General features: G+C 39.3%; 1 protein-coding gene across 5 annotated transcripts in view; it reads left to right on the top strand.

Annotated features, from left to right (window-relative positions):
- The window catches only part of MYO5A (myosin VA), a 192451-nt gene continuing 166550 nt past the window's right edge, over positions 1-25901 (top strand). For all 5 annotated transcript variants that reach the window (XM_029950496.1, XM_029950494.1, XM_029950497.1 and 2 more), the window contains exon 1: positions 1-65. In XM_029950496.1, the coding sequence (XP_029806356.1) occupies positions 39-65 (27 nt within the window). In that variant the 5' untranslated portion in view covers positions 1-38. The remainder of the gene's footprint in view (positions 66-25901) is intronic.

Raw genomic sequence — 25901 nt, 5'->3', positions numbered from 1 at the left:
CGCTCAGGCGGGGGGCGTCGGTGCCGCGGGGCCCCGCCATGGCCGCGTCCGAGCTCTACACAAAGGTGAGGCGCCCCGGGGAGGGGGCCTCGTGGCCCGGAGCCGCCCGCGGTCGGGCTGAGAGGGGCGGGGGCGCGGGACCCGGCGCGGCTGCACCACCCCTTCCCGAGCATTTCAAAACCCCCGGCCCGGGCGGCCTGCCGCAGAGGCGTCTTCCTCTTTTGGGCGCTCCGGGCGCAGGCCTGCCTCGGGGGTCTCTCTGGCCCCTGCCACGCTTCCTGGGCTGGGTCCTCAGCGGGTTTCTGATTGGAAAGGGGGCCGCCACCGGGACTGCCCTGCCCGCCGGCTTGGTTTCGGAAAAAGCCAGGTTGCGGGAGATGCTTGATCGGGTAGATCAGATGGTCCCTCCCTTGGGGACAGGCGCTTAAAATAACGTCTTGTGTTGGTATGCGGTGCCACTTCTACCGCCAGCCAGCCTTTCTGTGAAATTATTTGGAGTCCTGCAAACACGGTCGCCCGTCGATTTTTCACCTTTAGCTGCCGGGTTTCACATTGCTTCCCTGGGGGTGGTGAGCCCTTGAGGAAGATGCAGCCGGATAAATGCGAGATGATTCATGGGCTGGGATGCTTGGTTCTCATTTGTCCCTGGGAGTTTGCTACCTACGTGTAATCCCTTAGAGCCTTGTTATGCTCCATGTCTTCGCCATCCTCTGGGGCGAGCCTTAAGGAAAGTGGCAGCCTTTTCTTTCTTAAACCGCCGTCAGTATTCTCTGGGTCTGGTAATCCATGAATGGCATGTTTTGGAAAACTGTTCCTTTGAAGTCTTATGAAAATTTGTCTTGGACAGTGTGGTGCTTTGTGAATGTGTATAGTCATGGCATTTTATACTATAACTCCAGTGTACGTAGGTGTTTTGCTAACAGTTAATTACCTTTAATTCCAGTTAACAGAATTGCCTTAATTTTTCAAGTTCGCGTTTGCCCCAGAATCTCTATTAAGGATATTAGAATCATTGCTTCCAAATGTGACCCAAAGTAAAGCCGGGACCCAAGTTGTAGCTTGTTGTAGAAGTCTAGACCCATCATCAAGAGACTTGGATTCTGGCCCTTTCGCTTACTGTGTGACCTTGGGCAAGTCACTTAACTTCTTTTGTTTGGTTGTCTCATATCTGTAAATGGAGTTAATTATACCTGCCCAGCATTTCTTACAAGGCTGTTGTGAGATCAGACCTAGCAATAGATGGGAAAGCTTTTGCAACTTGTGAATGTCTCGACAAATATGAGTTATATGGTTAATTTCTTCAACCATGAGATGAGGAGTTTGATTGTAACACTCTCTGGGACCCCCTCCTTTTTTTTTTTCCAGCCAAAGATTGAAAGACTTCACAGTAGGAACTTCTCTCTAAACCTGGTAATTTTCTTAGACATTGTAGACCTCTAATGTATGAATGAATGCAATTGGAAACTGATTTGGTTATTTTATTAATAAATATTGTACCAGTGCAATGTGCCAGGTACTGCTTGCTCTCAATGCTTTACATATAATAACTCATTTATTCCTCATAATGAACATATGAGGTTAGGTACTGAGACGTGTCAGAGGCATTTTCCTCTGAAGAGATTCAGGTTTGTAAACATTCCTTAGTTCCTTTGTATAGCCCTCCACTCTTCACTGTGGTGAGGGGTCCATCAGTGAGTTGCCTAATTGTAGGCTGCTTAACTAGAGCCTGGATACTAAATTGCCCTTGGTTTTAGATCAGCTTTTTTTTTTTTCTCCCAAGATAATTTTGGAGAAAAAATTTTTTTAAAATACTGTGATTTTTAAATTGCAAGGATTGGGTTTTGGTCATAGCTTCATCACACACTCTGTTAAAATTCACCTTTTATCCATTGTAAAGACAGACTGGGTTTAGACATCAAGAGTGAGTTGTGCTTAAATTGCCTTCTAAATACATTTATGCCTAAGTGTAATCTTGTCACTTGGCTATTTGTTGGCTTATTCTTTTTGTGAATGAGCCTTAGCTTAATGGTGGGCCAGACTATTTATTGAGCACCTCTTGGGTGCCAGGTACTTTGTTTAATATTGAGAGGTTCTAACAATGAACAAGACACAGCCCTTTCCCTCACAGGGCTCACAGTCTGTTTCTTATATTCTTGACCTACTTTGAATATCCAGGGGCATAAATAACCTGTTGTTACCTCCTCAGCAGGGAGACAGCTGGTGTATTTATTAGTAGAAATTAGGGAATGGGTTGGAACGTGGGAATGATTCTAGAGATAAAAGCTTGGGTAGTGATTATTAGAGGAAGAGGGAAATCATTAGAGGTTAAATCAATGGATAAACACAAGGATTTTACCCTCATGGAGGATTATAGGGAAGGAAGTTCTGGAGTAGATTATAAGGAAAGATGTATTAGTGACATGTCATAATTATGGTATTTAACATAGTGGTTAAATCTGAAAAGTGCCCTTTTAAAAAATGTCATTCAGAGCTTAAAGGCAGACTTTGATATGTGATACAGATCAGCTCCCATTACAGTGAAGGCAAGAGACCATTCAGTTTATTCTTGGTAGCTAAAATGATAATGGTTTTCTCATAGTAAGTTATCAGGGCTTCCATTTGTAAATTTTTCCAGCAGCATAAACATTTTAAGGGCAATAGCTAGGTTCCAAGGATATAACATTTCTGGAAACTAACATTTTGGTTAAAATATGTTTGTTGGTTTAAATTTAAAATTTTTATTTTATTTTTGTTTATTTATTCTGAGGAGGAGGGGAAAGAAAGAGAGAGAGAGAGAGAGAGAGAGCGAGTGAGCGAGAGAGAGAGAGCGCTAGCGTGTGCGAGCGTGCGCGAGCAGGGGCAGGGGCAGAGAGAGAGAGCGAGAGAGAGAGAGAGGAGAGAGAATCCCAAGCAGGCTTCACACTGTCAGCTCAGAGCCTGATTCAGGGCTCCAGCCCACAACCCATGAGATCATGACTGAGCCAAAATCAAGAGTCACATGCTTAACTGACTCAGCTACACAGGTGCCCCATTTATTGTTTTTTAAAATAAAGGCTTTATTGGGAGATAATTTACATACCATGCAATTCCCAATTTAAAGTGTACAGCTCGTTTTTTTTTTTTAATTTTTTTTGTGTTTATGTTTTGAGGGACAGAGAGAGAGAGAGAGAGAGAGAGAGAGAGAGAGGGAGGGAGGGAGAGAGAGTGTGAGCAGGGGAGGGGCAGAGAGAGAGGGAGACACAGAATCTGAAGCAGGCCCCAGGTTCTGAGCTGTCAGCACAGAGCCTGACACGGGGTTCGAACTCACAAATGGTGAGACTGTGACCTGAGCTGAAGTCAGACGCTTTACGGACTGAGCCACCTGGGTGCCCCTAAAGTGTATAGTTCTTAAATAAATAAACAATAAAAAAGAAAAAAAGCTTGCATGCTCTCTCTCTCTCAAAATAAACATTTTTTGAAAAAATAAAGTTTACAGTTCAGGGGCTGCCTGGGTGGCTCAGTCAGTTGAGCATCTGACTCTTTCTTGATTTTTGCTTAGGTAATAATTGCAGGGTCACGGGATGGAGCCCTGCATCATGCGCTGTGGAGCCTGCCTAAGATTCCCTCTCTCCTTTTCCCTCTGCCCCTCTTGTGTGTGCGTGTGTGCTCTCAAAAAAATAAAGTGTATAATTCAGAGGTTTTTAGTATAATCACAGAGTTGTGGGTCAGTGTGTTTTTAGATCCACCTGGCTCGTTCCCAAAAGAATTAAAGGTGGCCATGATATCTCATTGCTTCTGATTTTGAAATTGCTAGTTTTGACTTGCCAGTGGATATCTGAATCATAATGTCACCCATAGATATTTTCAGTAACTTTGAAGGATTCGGCATTGTGGAACAGAGTTTTAAAATTAGGCCTGGATAGATCACAAGCAGCAATAAAATGGCATGGTAGTCCTCCTCATGTGAGCTTCCCAAACATCATGGATAACACCATAAATGTTCTAGAATGGCCAAGATTACCTGAAGTTGTTTAATTAGGAGTCCCATTGTGTGTCAGGATGCTGAATTTTGTAACAGTACAAAAACTAAAACCACATAAATTTTCCTAGGTGAAACTGCCATTTAGGCCAATAGATTGTATATCTGTAATTTTCCTTTCCCACTATATTTCTTCATACCCACTGAAGCCCCATGGTCTAGATTTTTTTCTGGGGTAGTTTCTGTTTTACATTCTATGCCATTTCCCCCTTACCATCAATCCTGGAAATTCTAATATTTGGGTGTAGAAATTACAGTCCTCACACTACTTTCAACATCTTAAAGCAGGACAGAAACCTCATCTAATCATGTGCCTGATTTAGGGTTTAGCAAGTACATTCGATTTCCTAAAGTATCCTGTTCTGCCCCTTCCTTCTATATTTTCTCCTGATGTCTCTAATGGCAGGGAAACAGACTGCAAATGATAGTTGGGGATGATTAGCTCACTTGTTGGAATGGAGCAGGGTACAAAGAAGCGGTTAAACAAGCAAGCCCATTTTCAGGCTTGTTAAACGGGATGAGTAATAGAGAGGAGAGCTGGGAGCCGGGGAGACAACAACAAAAAAACCCAACCTCCCAAGAAAACTGTTGTAGGAAACAAAATAGGAAGTGATGAAGGTTTGGTAGACTGAGGCCCAGGCAGAAGTTGTGTGAGAAAGGGACAAACCTGAGAGGCAGGTCTCTGTGATGGATTAGATATAGAATGGGAAGGAGAGGGAACAGCAGAAGTTAACACCAGTAGCTCTAGCTTTGGAAGCTGGAAATTAATTCCCATTATGTCATGGATTTTTGCAGACTCTCTGTAACCTGTAAGCTACTCAAAAATACTTCTTCAGACTGCTTGAGCACAGCAGAAGGCTCATGATTTCCTCTTGGAATTTGGTGCTGTCTCTTGAAGTGTGAAAGTTTGGTGTATTGCCCAGTGGCTAAAAGAGTAGAAAGAAGTTCTAACTTTAATGAGAGTTGCTACTGCCAGATAAACATTTTAAATCTTCCTGGTGTTTTTAGCAGTTCAAAGTCGGGGAACACTGGAGGAAGGTTCCTGCGATTTAACTACCACCTCCGGAGGGCTGGGGCCGGTGGTTGGGTGCACAGTAGGAACCTGTGGGAGCGGAGAGGCAGACCCTCTTTCCTTGCATCTTATCTCCCAAGGTAGTTCAGCTTCTTTGTTTTTTACTTTATAATGGATTTTGCCTCCATCAGGAGAATGTAGGGGCACATCGCCCACTGGAGGATAGAGTTTGATCTATTTGTCTCCACTTTAGGCAATTCCTAATGAAGTATAAAGTCTTGTCAGAAGTTGAAACTCCTAGAGTAGATTCCTTAATGCCCCTTGAAATCATTGTTGTACTATATGCTAACTAACTTGTATGTAAATAATAATTAAAAAAAAGAACAAAAAAGAAATAAAGGGGTTGAAACTCTTAGCCAGGAGTTTCTATGGAAGAAGCCCTGGCGCCTGGTAAAGGATCATGTGGGCCGCCCACTCCTCCCGTCCACCCGACTGGCAGGTCTCCTTCTAGAGTCGTCCCAGACTGTCCATTTGTCTCCTTCGGAGGTTTGTCCTCTCCTTTCCTTCCAGCACCTGCCATTCTGTCTCTCGTTCCCACAACTTTAGGGAGGTATAATTTATATGTAATAAAATTCACTCATTTTAAATGTACAGTTTAGTGAGCTTTGACAGATATACTTTGTCATGTAACCACTACCACAAGCAAGATACAGAACATTTTCATCATCCTCAAAAGTTCCTTGTGCTAAGTTTATTTTCTTCCCCAGTTTATTCTTTGTAGCTAAAATGATAATTTTTTTAAATGAACTCCTACTTACTGGAGTTGTGCTTGTCCAGTGGGGCAGCAGGAAGAATTGTTTGTTTTCAAAATGTATGTTATGGTTTCACATTAGCCCAACCAATAGAGAGATACTTACTATAGAGGCCAGAACTGAGGTGTCGCTTCTGTGGAGGTTCATTCACAGTGGGAGGTAGGAGTGGATCAAAAAGGAATTTTTGTGGTTTGTTTAATCTTTCCTTCACACACTTACCCTTTTACCTTTATTGATGGTTTCCGCCTTTGATGCCTGGGTCCTTATGTCCTTAGTGTGCTAAAATTAGCCTTTTGGTCACTTCTTCAATCTCAGGGATTCTTGTTAGAACCTGAAATAAATAAATATGTTATTTAAAATGAATTTCTACTTTGTGGTGCCTGGGTAGCTCAGTCAGTTAAGCATCCAACTTCGGCTCAGGTCATGGTCTCATGGTTTGGGGGTTTGGGTCCCATGTTGAGCTCTGTGCTGACACCGCAGAGCCTGGAGCCTGATTCAGATTCTTTGTCTCCCTCTCTGCCCCTCCTCTGCTCACACTCTGTCTCTCTCTCAAAAATAAATAAACATTGTAAAGTGAATTTCTACTTTAAACATTATGTTTATATTTATGAAACTTATTACCTCAAGTTATGATGGCAGCTAATATGTAGTATATAAATAAAAAGGGTCTGGATAATTCATACATCATAGTTCTGAGATACTGGCTTAACAAACATCTAGTTGACACTGTTAAACAGTTTACCAGCCAGAGCTGTTTTAGTTGGAAGTAAGAGAAACACGACTCAAAGCCAAAAAGGATTTTATTTGCTTCTATGACCCGAACACCCAGGTCCATGGATTCAAGGCTAGAATGTGGTCTCTGGTGCTCTCTGTCACTGGCTTTCATGTCAGATTATGCTGTCTACCATTGGTTTCATCCACATGACAGCTCTTTTTATGGTGAAAAAGATGGTCAGTGGCACTGCAGACCACATGATCTTCTAGCTCTGGGGCTGGAGGAAGAGAGTCTGGTAGAAGAATTCTGGTTGTCCTTGCCAGGGGTCATGTGCCCTCTCCTTTCATTGTGCTGTGTAGGCAAATGGAGGAAAAACACTACGCTTGGTCAAGTCCTGCTCATCTCAGGCCAGGAGGAGGAAGAGGACAAGACCTCATGATTAATAGCTCTGCTCAGACCTGGTGGCTGAAAACTGTTGCCTTTCAGAACGAACAGTCAGTATCTGCTATGAATAAGTCACCAAAATTAACAAAGAGATTGCATTCTGCCCCTCCCCTTCTGGTCTTTAAGCAGAAGAGTGGGAGGGTTTTGCATGACCAGAAGACATTGGGTATCTTTCCCTAGAGAATCATTTTGAATTAAAAAAAAAAAAAAAAAAGAGCCATGGAGAATCCATCTAAGCAAATGTCACTGAAATCCTAGCAGAGATTGAAGATTTGAAAAGTATTTTTCATGCAGTCTTAATTAGGGGGTTATGGACCCTGTATCACCTTTTTGTTATAATCTCTTTGTGCCCTTTCAGCATTTTATTCCCCCTCATTTTCTTCACTTTTTTGCTTGAATACATTATTTCTTCCCTCATTTTCACCAGTGGAAGGATACATTGTAAAATTTGTTATTCCCCTTTGATTGTCTAAATCATCCTGTATGCATCTTCAATGTTCTCTTTTTCTGCTCTCTTTCCTTCCACGCTGTCATCTACAGGTGTTATCTGTCTACATCTACAGATGTCCTGTGTCATCTTGGTCTCCTACTCCTTTATTTCATCTACTCACCCTAGTGCTCTCTTGTGCTTTGTTATAATCAAACACACACACACACACACACACACACACACACACAGTCCCCCAAAAGGGAATACAACAAATTCTTATGAAGTGAATTATTATTCAGTAACTAGTTAAATTGAGAAGGGTACTTCATTTCCTCAAATCCTTGTACTTTTGCTTTGTAACTATTCTCTGAATCTGACATTATAATAGAAAGTAATTTCTTATGAGTTTACATAAGCTATTTTCTGTGTATGGGAGTGTCTCTGTGTTTGAAACACTTTTGTGTTAGACTAGTTTTTAGTCTACACTAGACTAATGAGAACTTAGTTTTTCATTTTACCATATTGAAGTATATACAATAAGATGACTAGCTATTTTAAGGATACCATCTTACTTTAAAACATTATTGTAGCAGTATTTTAAAAACTTTATCCAGAATTGGTCTCTACGTGCTCAAGCTGAGAAAAATCTTCTTGTTTGACAAGCATCATGCTCATGCTGGGAGCAGAAGTCATTCTTCATAAAATCAGGAGATACATATTTTAATAAGGAATTTGGGTCAAAACCTGGATTCAGTATATATCAATTCAGAATAAATAGATGGGTATTATCTATCTCTTTAGGTATTTATCTATATATATCTTTTTATGGAAGTGATAAGTTAATCCCAGTAGAGCTAATACTGCATTTCTACCTACCCTTCCTATTTATACTCATTTTTTTCATCTTAGACCAGATTTCTCAACCTCTGCACTATTGTCATTGTAGACTAGATAATCCTTCCTTTCTGTGGGCTTGTGTGTTATAGGATGTTTAGCCAAATCCCTAACCTTTATCGGCTGGAACCAGTAACATCCCTTGCCCCCAGTTGTGACAACCAAACTTTATTGTCTACAGGCATTGCCAAATAGCCCATGGAGGGCCAAATCCCTCTCCCTACTGCCCCTGTTTGAGAATCTCTGCCCTTGACCTTAAGGCTTAAACTAGGGTAAGAAAAAATGAGAAGAGTTAAAAACAGAAGCAGAGATTTATTGGAAAAACTGTTAAAAGATAACTTTTCAGTAGCTTTTTTTTTGCTTAGAGAAATGATACATCATGAACAACTTGGAAGATACAAAAACAGATGAAGAAAGAAAATTAAATATAAACCAGTACCATCCAGAAATAATCATTGTCAATTATTAATTTTCTTCAAGTCTTTCATTTGTATTTATTTATTTATTTAGAATTAAAAAAATTTTTTTAAATGTTTTTTGTTTATTTTTGAGAGACAGAGAGAGACCCCGTGAGCAGGGGAGCGTCAGAGAGAGGGAGACACGGAATATGAAGCAGGCTCCAGGCTCTGAGCTAGCTTTCAGCTCAGAGCCCGACCCGGGGCTCAAACCCACGAACCATGAGATCATGACCTGAGCTGAAGCTGGACACTTAACCGACTGAGCCACCCAGGCGTCCCTAGCACTTTTTTTTAAAGGTTTATTCTTGAGAGAGAGACAGAGACAGACAGACAGAGCATGAGCAGGGAAGGGCAGAGAGAGGGAGAGACAGACTCTGAAGCAGGCTTCAGGCTCTGAGCTGTCAGCACATAGCCTGACACGGGGCTTGAACCCATGAACCACAAGATCATGACCTTAGCTGAAGTCAGATGTGTAGCCAACTGAGGTTTACCAACCCAGGTGCCCCTCATCTGTATTCATAATGGTAGTTTTTATGGTGTTTTAAATTTAACATGTATTGTGAAAATTTTTTATGATTAAATTTTCATTGAAAATGTTTTTAGTGACTGCATAGTTTTCCATCATCTGGATGTACTGTAATTTATATACTGCTTGGCCTTTTTACTGTTATAAGATAGGGATTATGGTGAGCATCTTTGTACATAAATCTTTGAATTAGTCAATTTCAGTCAATTTTCTATTCCATGTCTCCCTGACAAGTGTTGTCATTTACATTTATGCAGGGTAGGGTATTCACATTTATTTCATTTTAAAAATAGCACTTTTTATGTACATTGCTTCAGGGCTAGGATGACCGGATGTCCCACTTATGTGAGATGCTTTTTGCCATCCAATGCCTTACTGTGTTTTGAGAAATCCTTTTAGACTGAAATACATAAATTTATTTCAAAAACTTATCCTTTTAGAAATCTATTTCCTTTTTCTGACAATTTCCCCAATTATTGCCCTTATTTATTGTTTCTCCTTGACTTTGGGGGAATCTGGGCCAGACAAAATTATTGAATTAGAAACAATTAAAAAAAAAACAACAACCATAAAGCTTTTGTCTTAAGAGTATAAACAATATAATATTAACTTGTAAATTACCTGAAAATATGTTACCGTTTTATTATAGACAATATGTTCTCCTGATTAGAACAAATTATTATTTGTGTGGAGTGGTCAGAGGATGTTTGTTTTCAGTGGATACTTAAAAACCCGAGAGATCTTCAGCGTCAACTACTCGCTTTAAAACAAATAGATGGAAGTGCCGGAGTGGCTCAGTCAGTTGAGTGTCCAATTCTTGATTTTGGCCCAGGTCATGATCCCAGAGTCAGGGGATCGAGCCTGAGAGTGGCACCTATTTAAGATTTTCTCTCTCTCTCCCTTTCTCCCCCCCTCTCTCTTTTTCTCTCTCCTCCTCTACCCCTCCCCCACTTGTGCTCACACTCTCTCACTCTCAGCAATAAAAGAAAAGAAAACAAAAACACAAGTAGAATGGAACAAAATACACCCAGCATTAAAGCTAGCATCCTAGAGTGGAATCATTGTAGCACTCAGAAGGTGTTTTGGGGTTTGTAAGCCAGTGGGTCACTGCTGTGTACAGCAACACCGCTTAATGACTGGTAGCCGCAAATGTGGTTGAAAGTTGATTCTTTAGAAATGTGGATATTGAAGCCATAGAAAATTGAGTGGAAGCATTAGGGTCGCTGAAAATTTCTTTGCTTTTCCTCCTCCATGAAAACCTTGATTTTTACCTTCTTTAGTTGTCATTTGTTTTCTTCTAAAAACTGTGGCTTGCATAAATGCATGACTCCATAGCAGTATAATTATCAAATAATATGGTTAATATTTACTGAGGTCTTACTATCGACCAGACACTATTTGGAGACTTTTTAATTTTAATATCTTCACAATCTTATTTATTTATTTTTCCTTTATAGTTTATTGTCAAGTTGGTTTCCATAGAACACCCAGTGCTCATCCCCACAAGTGCCCTCCTTCATGGCCATCACCCCTTTTCTCCTGTCCCCCACCCCCATCAACCCCCAGTTCTCAGTATTTAAGAGTCTCTTATGGTTTGCCTCCCTCCCTCTCCTTAACTATTTTCCCCTTTCCCCTCCCCCATGGTCGTCTGTTAAGTTTCTCCTGTTCCACATATGAGTGAAAACATGGTATCTGTTCTTCTCTTTGCCTGACTTACTTCACTTGGCATGACATCCTCAAGGTCCATCCATGTTGCTACAAATGGCTAGATTTCATTCTTTCTCATTGCCATGTAGTATTCCTTTGTATATATAAACCACATCTTCTTGATCCATTCATCAGTTGGTGGACATTTATGCTCTTTCCATGATTTGATTATTGTTGAAAGTGCTGCTATGAACATTGGGATACATGTGCCCCTATGCAGCAGCATTTCTGTATCTATTTGGGGACTTTGATCCAACTGTGACCTTCTTGGCTTCTGCCTCTTCCATTGCCTGAAAGAGAGACAGTATATCATAGCAGTCAAGGTATTCACCTATACTTAGAGTTTGAATTGTGATTTGAATCCTGGATTCACTATTCATTTTTTGTGTGACCTTGACCAAGATACTTAACCTCCATGAGCCTCAATTTCCTAATTTTTATGATGGGGATAATAATACCTACCTCATGTGGTTTTAATGATGACTAAATTTTTTTTTTTTTTTTTTGAGAGAGTGTGAGTGTGTGTTGCGGGGGGAAAGGGGCAATGGGTGAGAGAGAGAGAATCTTGAGCAGGTTTCATGCTTAGCATGGAGATCATGATCTGAGCCATATCATGAGATGATGAGATCATGATTTGAGCCGAAGTCAAGAGTCAGATGCTAAACTGACTGAGCCACCAGGCACCCCCTAAGCTTTTTAGAAGATAAAAAAATATTTAGAATAGTAACTGATACATAATACATACTTAACTCTTGGCTGTTATTATTGCTATTTTGATTGTAGATACTATTCTCTTTTCAGGCTGCTTTGTCTTCATAACCTCAGCAACCTCCTATTATCCCCTAGATATTGGTACTCCCAGGCTCTGTCCTTAACCTACACTTCTTCCCACTGTGGTCTCATCTGCTCCTAAAAGTTAGGTGTGAACTTGGAAATCTCTGTTTCCAACCTGTTTGCTCTCCCTACAAACCTAGGTCTCTGTGACAACTGCCTATGGGCATCTTTACAAGCACCTCAAACCTAGCAAATTTAAAATTAAATTGGTCATTTTTTCCCTACCTCTTCATCCCACTCTACCCTATTTCTCTGTGTCTTCCTCATCTATAGGATGGAATAATAGTAATATCCACTTCGTAGGGTTATTAAGAGGATTAAAGGGCATAGTTCATGCATAGCACTTAGAATAATGCTTGTACATATTTGAGAAATGTTAGCCACTATAATTGTTAATTTTGTGTTCCCTGTCTTGTGAATGGCATCAACATCTATCCGTGTACCCAAACCAAAAACTTAGAGGTTGTTTTCATTTACTCTCCTTTATTCCCACACCCCAATCACTTATCATTTCCTGGAACTATCCATACTTTGTTTGGACCCTTTATTATTTTTTTCTTGGATCTTATAAAAGAGCCTAAGCAATTTTTGCTCTACCTCCTATAATCTGATTTTTGTTCTGCTACCAGATTGATCTTTGTGTAATGAAGATATCATCATGCTTCTCTCTGACTTGAAATTCCTCTGTGATTCCCTATAGGATATTGTCTTGAGAATAAATATGTTAGTGTAGTGCTCTCCAAACTTCGGTGTCGTCTTGTTAAAATGGAGATTTGGATGTAGGTCTGAGATGGGGCCCCAGGACTATTCCTAACAACTCCCGGCTGATGCCAGTGCTGCTGGATTGAGGACTGCACCTTGAGTAGTGAGGCTGTAATAGATTGTTTTTTTTCCTGTTCTGTGTTCACTCTGGGCCTGCCTCCTATCTCATTTTCCCTCCTGGCATTCAGATCTTCACTTTAAGTCAAGATTTCTCCAGTTGCCCTTCTTCCTGCTTTGCAGTGTTCCCCTTGCCTGCCTCTCTCCACTGTTATTCATGAATTAGGTCTTTCAGATCTTAGTTTGTCTACGATGTTCCTGTGTGTTCTTATACATCTGTCCTGACACAACACTGCATTGCAGATATTTATCTCTCCAGTGCTTCTCTCAGCCCCTTAGGGAAGGGAAATATCACATTTGTTTTGTTTTATTTATTTAATAAAATTTGTATTTTTTTAAGTTTATTTACATTTGAGAGAGAGAGAGTGTGTGCATGTGAGCACATAAGCAGGGGAAGGGCAGAGAGAGAGAGGGAGAGAGAGAATCCCAGGCAGGCTCCACACTGTCAGCACAGAGCCCCATGTAGGGCTCCATCCCATGAACGATGAGATCATGACTTGAGCCAAAATATAGATTTGGACGCTTAACTGACTGAGCTATCCAGGAGCCCCTTGTGTTTTAATAACAGCTTTATTGAGACACCATTCACATATATTATAATTCATTTATTTAAAGGTGTAATGCAGAGGTTCCCATGTTTTTTGACCTAGAATCTGGACTTGAGTTTAATACATAGTAACGCCTCCATGGTTGAATAAATGAATGAATTAGATGGCGTCAAAGTACCATTGGAAAATTTTCTCCAGATCTTCCTCTGGTTGGCTTTAACATTTCAGCATTTGGGTCATCTTATTTATTCATCAGTAATTCTTCATAGCTTCCTTCTTTCATTCTTTTTTTTGGCACCAGGATAGGAATCCATTTATTCTTCCCTTGGTCATAGATTGCTTTCCTGAATTCTCCAGTGCTTCCAGTTCTCAACTCAGGCTTTAATGAGCAGTATTGACCTAAAACACAGATCTTACCATGCCTGCTCTCCATCCTAAAGCCTCTGGCTGGTTGGGGTGCTTGGGTGGCTCAGTCAGTTAAGCTGCCGACTTCGCCTCAGGTCATGATCTCATGGTTCCTGGGTTTGGGCCCCCATTGGGCTCTGTGCCGACAGCGCAGAGCCTGCTTCAGATCCTCCCTCTCCCTCTCTCTCTCTGCCCTTCCTCCACTTATGCACACAGATCTCTCTCAAAACAAACAAACAAACAAACAAACAAACATTAAAAAAAGAAAAAGAAAACATTAATCCTACCCCAGAGGCAGGGCCAGGTTTAAAACAAAAAGCCTCTGGCTGGTCCCCTGCCCTATTTATCTACTAAAGAATCAACTCTTTCCTAATCCTGATATTTAAGACTCTTGATCTTTTTCTAACCTTTTTCTTTAGCTTGATCTTTTACAACACTGGGGGTTTCTCAACTTTGTAAGTAGCAATCATCCAGCATGCTTTTTAAAATATAAATTCCTGAGTCTTGCTTCCAGAGACTCTGAGTTAGTAGGTTTGGGAGCCCCAGGGATCTGCATTTTTATCCCATGTCATAAAAGATTCTGATGCAGGTAGACTGTGAAACTCCACTCTGGGACATAGAAGCAACCTTGCTGCTTGAGCCTGTGTTTCAGCTTTGCTTGACTTTGGACTTTGTGTACTCCTTTTATCAGAATCCTCCCACCTAGTAAATGCTCAGTAAAAGTTAGTTGTATTGAACTATTTCTTCACTGGTAGTGGTGGTGAGTCTTTTTAAAATTATAAGACTTGGGGCACTTGGGTGGCTCAGTTGGTTAAGCATCCGACTTCGGCTCAGGTCATGATCTCATGATTTGTGGGTTCGAGCCCTGTGTCTGGCTCTGTGCTGACAGCTCAGAGCCTGGAGCCTGGCTTTGGATTCTGTGTCTCCCTCTCTCTCTGACCCTCCCCTGCTCACGTTGTCTCTCTTTGTCTCTCAAAAATAAATTTAAAAAATTTAAAAATAAAAAAATAAAATTATAAGACGATATTACTGTGGATATATTGTGGGCCACTACCCCCCCCTGCCCCCGGCTATCCTTAGTGTTTCACTTTTAATAGAATATGTGAGAAAAACCAGGCACATGGAAGTGACCCAGTAAATCTTTTTGCTATTTTTAAAGGCAACTGGAAAAACTGCTTCTCTTATATTAAAACTAAATTGGAAATCTTCTGTGGTGAAAGATGTTTCATTACCTTTACTAATAATAGACGTGAAATAGTATAATAAATGACTTGCAAAATTATGTTAGAAACTATTTAAAAAAAACTATAAAAATAATAAATATTCAGTGCGGAACCTTGGAAAATTCAGAAATACAAAAGAAAGGATTGCATGTTATCTCTCTGTCTTTACATATTCTGAATATTTTGATGTATGCCCTTCTACTTTTTTCTGTGTACATTTTCTCCAACAAAATGGCTTATTTTGTGCATACTATTTTGCAGTCAGACTTTTTTGTCTAAGTGGTGTGTTATGCCAATACATATTCTTTTATGATATCTTTTTAATGGATTCAGAATATTATATTGCATGAATTAGTCCTATGTCACTCAGTGAGTCCCCTATGGTAAATTCCAATTTTTTGACAATTTACATTTAAACTGAAGAGCCAAAAGCCTTTGTTTGTTCCTTTAAAAAGAAATCATTTGTACTTCATGAATTTGACTATAATTACAGAACATGCCATCTTTTTACATAACAATATTGGTATAAAAATTTGGTGATTATCATATCAGTGTTAAGAGGATTAATCTTATTAGAGTTAAGTGCTGAAAAAAAACAACAACACAGGACTATGAAAGCACTCAGAAGTAAATCCTTAAATATTTGAGATCTCAGAGTGTATCAACCACAACAGCCCACTGGAAGGAAATTGTCCAGATGTAGATAGATCAAGGTTATTAATCATTGGGCCAGGTGAATCAAGATGTAGGTTAGCTCCAACTGAGAGGACAATGGTTTCCTTCCTCCACTGGTATTTTGGAAGCCATATGGTAGGTAGGATGAATTAATCTACACATTAATATACTCGCTTTTTCTTGTTAGTCAAAGAGGTTATCCCTGACTAATAAAGGCCACTCAGGATTTGTCAGGCCTCTGCATCTATATTCAATGGCAGGATGGCCTGGTTACCCAGAAACTGTTGGCTTTAGAAATGAAAGTGTTAGGCTAAAGGGAGAAGAAATAGAGCAGATCTTGTTACTTAAGAAAAAAATGCAATTACCAAATCAAGAAAAGTAATGTGGGAGATAATATTTGAGACATAAGATTGAGCTCTTAAGCACTCTGAAAAGGGGTCTTTTGGTTGATGTCTTTCTGTTAAGCCTTCTTTGTTTACAAATACTATAAAGGCTTCTTATAATGAGTTTCTACCTGAAATGTCTGGGACACTGGCCAGGGATCTTTAGGGGCCCGTTCTTGAGATATCCAGTCCCCTTAGGGCAGAGGTGGCACCTTATTGGGTCCAAGGATTTTCAAAGTCTGTGTCAGGAGCAGTGTCTTAGTTTTTGAATAATGTGTGGCCCATTCAAAGTTTCCTTTTCCATTACTGCCCACTGGAGTCATTGAGATCTGGTTTGTCTTTGGGAACTGGAGCCTCCACTATGCTGTGTTTAACAAGGATCTGGACAAAACCTGTAAGTGTGCAGCTTAAATGGTTAGAGTAAGGATTAGGATGTTTCTTTGGAATTGATGAAAATTTAAGTGATCCGGACATTTAAGTCAGTATCAGTTTACAAATCTATAAGATTTGGTTGTAATCTGTGCCATTTTGTACATTAAACCTACATTCTTAATTATGTTCATAAGATTAAACATCTATATGTGTATTTGGCTTGTTCATCTTTTGGTTGTTTTACAGGATTTTCTAAGGTAACTGTCATAGACTATGGTGAAATTTAATAAATCTGAGTAAATAGAGATGCCAGATTACTTTAAAATATATGTGGGTGAAATAGATGGAACACCACTATACACGATTCCAGCTTGAAAATTTCTTCTGTTGGGTGGCAATTCTGTAACTATGAAGTTACATAGATTGAGTCTGTTCAGAATCTGGCCAGCATGTAGACACAGTCTCAGCGAGAGCTCTGGAACTGCCTCAGTGCATGCTTCTTACTAGAGTCAGCCTAATTCCTTTGGTTCTCATTTGTCACTGCCGAGGCGCAGTGGCATCAAATGCAGCTGGAGCTTGAAGAAAGGCTGTGTGAATTAATTCCCATGAAACAAAAACTGCCTCAAATAATTAATGAAATAACAGTCTCTTTAGAAGACTTTAGTACTTTCTTTTTGGCCTTTTTCCCCCCCAAGGACTAGAGAAGGAGAAAGGCACAGATTGTTCACTTGAGACCGTTTTCAGCTATTGATCCATTTTGCAGTCTTCATCTGATGGTTCTGATTTCCACATGAATCATTCAGGCCCTGGAGTGATTTTTCTCTTATTTTCTCCTGAGGCTTTCTGACTTCAGTGACAGTTTTCAAGCGAGCAGTCCGTGAACTTTGGCTCTGTTGGAATCTAAAAATGGTCTCTTTTATTATTTTATTTATAGTTGTCATATTTTAATATAAATATAGTTGACCTAGCAAACAAAAAATTGTGTGTACAAGTAGGGTGGCAAGTAGGTACAGATCACGTTGCCTGCTGGGTTGTTGGGGGGAAGAAGAGGCCTTGTATGTCCCCATTACTGTTTTCTTTTTTTAAGTTTATTTATTTATTTGAGAGAGAGCATGGGCAAGGAGCAGAGGGGCAGAGAGAGAATCCCAAGCAGGCTCTGCACTGTAAACACAGCGCCAGAGGTGGAGTTCGATTCCCTGAACCATGACATCATGTCCTGAGACAAGATCAAGAGTCAGACACTTAAACTGACTGAGCAACTCTGATACCCCATCCCGTTCACTATTCCTTTTTTTTTTTTAAGGTTCATTTTTGAGAGAGAGTGAGAGACTTAGAGCATGGAATGGGAGGGGCAGACACACACACACACACACACACACACACACACACACACACACACAGAATCAGAAGCAGGCGCCAGGCTCTGAGCTGTCAGCACAGAGCCTGAGATGGGGCTCGAACCCACAACTTCGAGATCATGACCTGAGCTAAAGTCTGACACTTAAGCAACTGAGCCACCTAGGTGCCCCCTTCCCCTCACTGTTTTCTTTAGCTAAGCATACTGTCAGCTGATTTTGCTCTTATGAGGTCTTATTTTGTTTGTTTTTTGTCTTTGAAATAGTTAAGGAAAGAGGAATTATTGGACAGAGATAGCCAGAGTTAGGGAAAAGCAAGTCAAGAGATAACCAGGAATATCCTTTCCCTTATGTGGTTATCTTAGTTTTCCAATCCAACATTATTATAATCAGTAGAAACTTTCATTTTGTGACCTAACCTTTAAGGACACTGCTTTCAAGCAAACTAGAAAGTTTAATCTACTTCTAATTTTAGTAGGTAAAAAGAGAATAAAAGGAAATTAACATGTAACATATGATATATGGTTTTTAATTTTTTTAATTTTTTTTAAATCTGTTTTTGAGAGACAGAGACAGTGCAAGCAGGGGAGGGTCAGAGAGAGAGGGAGACACAGAATCCAAAGCAGACTCCAGGCTCTGAACTATCTGTCAGCACAGAGCCTGATGTGGGGCTAGAACCCACTAACTGGGAGATCATGACCTGATCCAACGTTGGACAGTCAACCAACTGAGCCACTCAGGTGCCCCTGATATATGATTTTTTTTTGACAAAATGTTCTGGATTTTATTATATGTTGACAATATGCTCAGGATATCTTATGTATGTTCAGGAGCTAAATTTTTAGGAGCTTAATAAGAAAGATGTAAAGAAAAAAAAGTAAGGAAATAAACATGTAACAACAACAAAAAAAAGGCTACAAAAAGGGCAGTTTGAGACTGGGAGATTTGGGTCTGATTACCCAAATGTGTTTACCATGTATGTATAGGGCACAAACAGTTTTATCCTAGGAAATAGCCCAATAATTCAGGGAACCAGTGACTTGTCTACAAATAATATTGGCCATTGTGCTGTAGTAGCAAACTCAAGATTAGGTAAAACAGAAGAGGTATCAGATCTAGTTATGTTTCTGCTGAGTCCTTTGTGCATTGTCTTTGTGTTGTGAGGTCTCTTTTGGTTGTTTGTTCTCTCAGGTGAGTTGTAATTTTTACCTAAGATTTCTAAAACTAGCTACAAAATCTGTTTTGATTACCTGACTTTAGGTTGTTGAAAGATGTGACTGAAACAGCTTTGCCATGTAGGGATTATGTGAACCAGGTATACTATGAAAAGAAAGTAGAGAAAAGACCGTTTACAACATGTAAACAAGGGTTAAACTTGATGCTCAGAGGCTGCAATGGTTTTGGTGAGGAAAAGTGAGAGTTCTAACTTTCCTCTTGACCTGAGAGATTTTTGGCACTGAGGGTTGCTGTGTCAGAGAAAAAGTAGCTGGGGTAGGCTTGGGTCTCGGAGGAGGACCACGGGTTCGAGGGGTTCCCTGCGGACGACTGGTCTGGTTTAGACGAAGGTGAAGGTGTGCCTCTCTGGGAGGACAATTGGGATGATGAGAATGTAGAGGGTGAGTTCTCCTGTCAGCTAGGAGCTGGACTAGAGAAACGTTACTGTAAGATGGAGACTTTATAGCATCCAGAAATATTGAAGCAACCTAAACTTGAACTGGTTACTAAATTCCAGGACAGAGAACCCAAGATAGACACTTACAAAAATAGGTTTATTTCAGTACCTGCTTGGATTTATTTTTTGGAACACACACAAGAAAAGAGTTAAACTATATGGATTTGAATGATTAAATAACAAATACATAAAATAAATGGGAAATAGGTGAGAACAAATAAATTAGCCAATAGTGATGTCATATGGTTAAAAGCATGATCTCCTGTGATAGGCTAAGCTTCTTCCTGGGTGACTTGGCAAATTAATACATGTGCTCACCTCATAGGGCAACTGATAAGTTTTGTATATATATGAATGTAAAGCGCACACATATGTGTGGAAAGCACTTAGCTTACTACTTGACACAACATAATGAAGTCTGTGAGTATTAACTCTTAGCTAGTATTATTGGCTTGTGTATTTTACTTTTTAATGTTTATTTATTTTGAGAGAGAGCGCGCATGTGTGCACAAGCAAGCTGGGGAGAGAGGCAGAGAGAGAGGGAGCTTGTCTCTGGCTTGTCTATTTTAAATGATTTGTAAAAATTCACTTGCTTAAAAAATATCATAGTCCTAATAGATTTCTCCTTATCATACTTTTAATGCTTTTGGAGGATTTCAAGACGCAAGTTATGTGTACTAATACAATTTTCGCTTCATTCCAGATAGAGTTTGGCTGGTGATTCTCTTTCACATATCTGTCTTAACTCCACATTGTCAGCCTCATCTGACACGGCTGCAGTCCCTTTAAAATTTCTCCATCTGCACTCTCAGCCTTTTTTCTGCCAGGAAGAGGAACTTATTCTAAAAAGGGCTCTTAATGGTCCTGCACCCAACTGTAATTAGCTGAGTAACTAGCACTTCTAGTTACTCAGTAACTAGTGTTAACTAATAGTGTTAACAGAGTAACATGCATAATATAGACATGTGTCATGAACTATTGGTTGAATCGCAAAAGCCAGTCCCAAACCTTTTTCTTTTGCCAATATGGAGGTTTAAAAGACAAATATTCCCTTTTCTCACTTTTGTTCAAGTTAGAGCTAGCTGTGTAATTCAGTTTTGGCTAAAGTGATATAACCAGAAATAAAGTGCTTTTTTGATAGAAGGAGCAGAAGCAAGAGAACAGTTTGGATGCATATCCTTTTCTTTATTCCACTCCGAAATGTGGAATGTGATGTATGGCATTGTGGCAGCAAAGTTGTGATCATGAGGCAACATGCCTGCAAGTGAAGAGTTGACAAGCTGAGGTGGTAGAACGGAAAGATAAAGAGTCTGGGTTCTTAATGATATTATCGAACTGTCGGAACAACCCTAAGATAACCTTCTTTGGACTTCTGGTTTCATACATTTTTAAAGTCCTACCAGTTTATGCTACTTGGTCAGACTTTGCTGTTCCTTATAGCTGAAAGCATTCCCAACTTGAGTCAAAGTAGCTTTAATGTGAATAAAGTTAACATAAATTTGGGAGATGTTTGTCCAGTCTATACAGGGTTTTGGTGAAACATCTTTAGACATTGCAAAACATTGGCAGTAATATCAAATACCTCAGTTCTAGTCATAATTTCTAGTTTGGCTACCTCGTTAGTCCTTTCCCACATTATCTATGGCTTTTTAAACTCTTGCTTTCTTCAGGCTTAGAATCCTGAACATAACAGAGGTAAGGCCTGAAGTTTGGATAATAAAGGGAAAGCTGGGTATGAGTGAAGGTGAGGGGGTGGAAGATTTCAGTTAGAAGATGAGTTTGTGGACCCCTTGCCAGTCTCCCAGCCTGCCTTGTTCCTAGGATATCTTGAAGTTCAGCATTCATGAATTTCAGTGGGGGAAGAAGAGAACAAGACATTAAAAAGATGGGGTGCCTGGGTGACTCAGTCAGTTGAGTGTCTGACTTCAGCTCAGGTCATGATCTCACGGTTCATGGGTTTGAGCCCCGCGACGGGCTCTGTGCTGACAGATAGCTCGAAGCCTGGAGACTGCCTTCGGATTCTGTGTCTCCCTCTCTCTCTGACCCTCCCCTGGTTGCACTGTCTCTCTCTGTCTCTCAAAAAAAAAAAAAAAAAAAAAAAAAAAGACATTAAAAAGACATCGGAGAAGCAGCAGCGGCCACTGCTGTTTCTGAAGGCCTAGAAAAATTAAAAGTCCCTGGAAATTTAGGGTTTATTTCTGCTTGGTCTCTCACCTCTCATGTGAAGTTTATGATGAAATCACACCAACCAGATGCTTAACCCAATCCTATTAATTTTAGATTAGCTAATGGTGTTAAGATTTTTGGTAAGTTTGTCCTTTTGGTGTGAACATTTAAAGTCGTGGTAGATGGGCTCCTTGGTGGCTCAGTCAGCTAAGCGACCAACTCAGGTTGGCTCAGGTCATGATCTCTCGGTTTATGGGTTTGAGCTCCGTGTTGGGCTCTATGCTGATAGTGCAGAGCCTGCTTGGAATCCTCTTTCTTTCTTTCTCTCTTTCTATGCCCCTCTCTCCCACTCATTTTCTCTCTCTCAAAATAAATAAACTTGGAAAAAAAAAGGGCTTCATAAATGTATCAAAGTAAAATTTAAAGAAAAAACAGTGGTAGGCAAGGAAGGGAAAACATGAGAAAATACAGAGGACTCATGTGGAAAAGAGTAGTTAGAAGATTAAGAAAATTTGAACATGATAGTGATATTTTCCATGGAGGAATTGCTCTCATTTAAATTTTATCGTTTGTTAAGACTCCCAAGTCAATGCCTTTTTTGCATCTTTTTAAAGTTAATCATAAAAGAAAACACTAACTCTTTGTGTAACTGAGGAAATAACTAAACCAAAATATTGTCTACCAATGGTACAATCAGCGGATTATGTTTTAAATGGAGGCTGACACATGCAGGCTCCTATACATGTTCTTCAGTCTTTTACATCGACCAACGAGCTTGATAGTGTTACTTTTCTCTCACTCCGTGTTCTAGAAATGGCTGGCCCTATTGATCACACATTTCTGTAGATGCAACATGGCCGGAGGATATATTATTTCTGGTACAGAGTGAAAAAGAGTTTGTACAGGCACTGTGGGCAGGTACAAGAGGCTGTAAGGGCTGTGTGATAAGATTTAGACCTGTGTACAAGAGACACAGAGTAGCCACAGGCTCAGCTTCCCACTCAGCCCTCATTCTCTTGTGCAGTGTTAGACTCTTGAGTGCTTTTGATCTTATTAGAATCCATTTTGTCTGGTGTTTTGTGAATTTTTAAAAATTCAGTTTTAGTTTCATATATAAATACTTTTTTGACTGCTACTATAAAAGATAACATTTCAAATTGATATGGATAGATGTACAGGATATAGTGTTAAGTAAAAAAAGCAAAATGCATTATATGTGTGTGTATGTGCCTATGTTCCAGAAGAGTTTAAATATGACTGCTTAGATTATTGAAAATAGTTATTTTTATAGGTATAATTATGGGAGTTATAGGAGACTTCTATTTTCTAATTTATCCATATCTATAATATTTAGACTTTATAATCAGTGTACATTTCTTTTGTACTTAGAAAAACAAATATTTTCTTATTTATTTAAAGAGAGCGAGGAAGACGAGGAGGAGGGGCAGAGAGAGAAACCCAAGTAGGCTCTGCATTGTCAGCATGGAGGGCAATGTGGGGCTTGAACCCATGAACTGCAAGATCATGGTCTGAGTTTAAGTCAAGAGTCAGTTGCTCAATTGACTGAGTGACCCAGATGCCCCTTCTTCTTTTTTTAAGTAGTATAAACAGAGATGTTTCAAAGAAACATTTCTCAAGTTAAGAAAAGATGTATGATGGTATATGTGTATATATAACATATATAATATATTAAAATAGTTTATAATATATCTAAGCGTTGTTCTGTGCTTTTAGAACTGAAATGTCTCATACCTGGTCTTTTTTTAGTGTTCGAATTAGCATCTTGGATTAGATTCGAAATAAGAACATTTTCCCAGTATGGGAGAGAAAGTGGGGGGCTACCTGTACAGTGTGATTTGGAGGGTACTGAGAGGAGCTGCAAGGAAAAGAAAATCCATAAGGAGCTCTCACAATTTAACAAACAGACAGGCAAACAACTTGATTAAAAAATGGGCAAAGGATTTGGAAACACATTTTTCCAAAAATTTACAAATAACCAATAAGCACATGAAAAGATGTTCAACATTATTAATAATTATGGAAAATCAAACCCATGCTATAATACCTCACTCTCATTAGGATCCCTATTATTAAAAAAACCCCAGAAAATAACATTGTTGGAGAGGATATAGAGAAATTGGAGTCCTATACACTCTTGGTGAGAAGGTAAAACAGTGTGGCTACTATGAAAAACTGATAGCTCCTAAAAAAATTAAACATAGAGTTACCATAAAATCCAGTAATTCCACTTGATATATAACAAAGAGAATTATATATACATAGGATCTCAGAGAGATATTTGTACACTCATGTTTGTAGCAGCATTATTCATAAAAGCCAAAAGATGTAAGCAACTCAAGTGTCCATCGACAGGTATATGATGTGTATCTATACACACACACACACACACACACACACACTCACATACACACAGGAATATTATTCAGCCTTAAAGAAGGAAATAAATTCTAACATAACCCACAACATGGCTGGATCTTGAGGGCATTATGCTAAATGAAATAAACCAGTCACAAAATGATAAATACTATATGATTCCATTTATAAAAGGTACCTATCATAGTGAAACTCATAGAGACCGGAAGCAAAATGGTGGTGGTCAGCACCTTAGGAGAGGGAGGAAAGTGAGGGTTATTGTTTAAAGGCACAGTTTCAATTTCAGATGAAAAAGTTCTGTGGGTGGTTAATGGTGATGATAGCCTAACAATGTGAATATACTTAATACCACTGAGCTGTACCTTTAAAAATGGTGAAGATGGTAAATTTTGTTCTGTATGCTTTACCACAATTAAAAATGATACACAAAACTCATTAATACCTCAGAATCTTTCCTTCTAAAATTATTCCTATGCATTCTCTTTTCAAGTTGTTATTTTGAAAGCCTACATCTATTTAATATACTTAATATAACTGAACAAGTGTCAGTCCTTCCTTCAGTTAGAGTGAGACAGGTAGCTGGAGGACACATCTGGAACTAGGGATGAGGAAAAACTGCTTTAGTATGAAAAGTGCAAAGAAAAGAAAAAGTACTTTGGGCTCCTAAAAACAATTTCAGTTGCATCACAGTTTTGCCTTTACCTGACTCAGCCCTACAGAGTCTCAAATCCAATAGTATCTCTAGTGTTTTAAGAATCTTAGATGATATTTTGTCTTTGATAAGCTTTATAGAATTTCAGACTACGTTCCTAGGCCAGCAAGACATTTGTGAAGATTCACCAAACCATTTTATCCTTGCTCTTTCATTAGGGGTTAATACAGATCATTATTTATATAGTAATCTCAGTATATGGCTGGTATTTCATAAACAACTGAAAGACAAACCATAAAGGAAAAAGAATATAAACAATTTAAACTCTGCAACAATAAAACTCAGTGCTGTAAGTGACACTAATAGGCAAACTTATAGAACAGGAAAATATTTTCAATTCTTTGATTAAGGGCTTACTATCCTAAAATATAAAAAAGGTAATGAAATCCAGAGGAAACAGTAACATCCCAGTAGAAGTAGACAACCCTAATAGTTCATGAAAAGTGAAACTTAAGTAGCCCAGCAACACGGAGAAGATGTTCAACTTCATTAGTAACCTGAGAAACGCAAATTAAGATGATGAGATAGTATTATTATTATTATTATTTTTTTACCAAATAGTATAAAAAATTATAATTGTTTAGGGATATGAACATTATCATAAAATGCTAGTAAAATACGTTCAGTCTTTCTCTAGGGCAGTTTAGCAGCATATGTATCAAAAGCCTTAAATTTTTTCACAAATAATATATATATTTTCAATATATTTATAAGAATTTGTTTTAAGAAAATAAGTATGCCAAAGAAGGCAATTTCAGTGGTATGGAATTGGAGACAATGTAGATGTTCAACAATAGGGAATTACTTAGGAAGATTATGTGATCTGTATAAGGCGAGTTTCTTTTTTTTCCCGTTCTTTTATAGTTTATTGTTGGTTTCTATATAACACTCATCCCCACAAGTGTCCTCCTCCATGACCATCACCCCCCTTTTCCATTCCCCCTCCCGCTTCAGCCCTCAGTTTGTTTTCAGTATTCAAGAGTCACTCATGGTTTGCCTCCCTCCCGTCTCCTCAACTATTTTTTCCCCCTTCCCCTCTTCCATGGTCCTCTGTTAGGTTTCTCTTGTTAGACCTATGAGTGAAAACGTATGGTATCTGTCCTTCTCTGCCTGACTTATTTCGCTTAGCATGACACCCTATCACCCTATCTATCCACGTTACTACAAATGGCCAGATTTCATTCTTTCTCATTGCCATGTAGTACTTCATTGTGTATATATACCATATCTTCTTGATCCATTCATCAGGTGATGGACATTTAGGCTC

Source organism: Suricata suricatta, chromosome 9, assembly GCF_006229205.1.
Source record: "Suricata suricatta isolate VVHF042 chromosome 9, meerkat_22Aug2017_6uvM2_HiC, whole genome shotgun sequence".
Taxonomy (NCBI): domain Eukaryota; kingdom Metazoa; phylum Chordata; class Mammalia; order Carnivora; family Herpestidae; genus Suricata; species Suricata suricatta.
The sequence above is the reverse complement of the archived record's forward strand: the minus strand, read 5'-3'. Positions and strand labels throughout refer to the sequence as shown.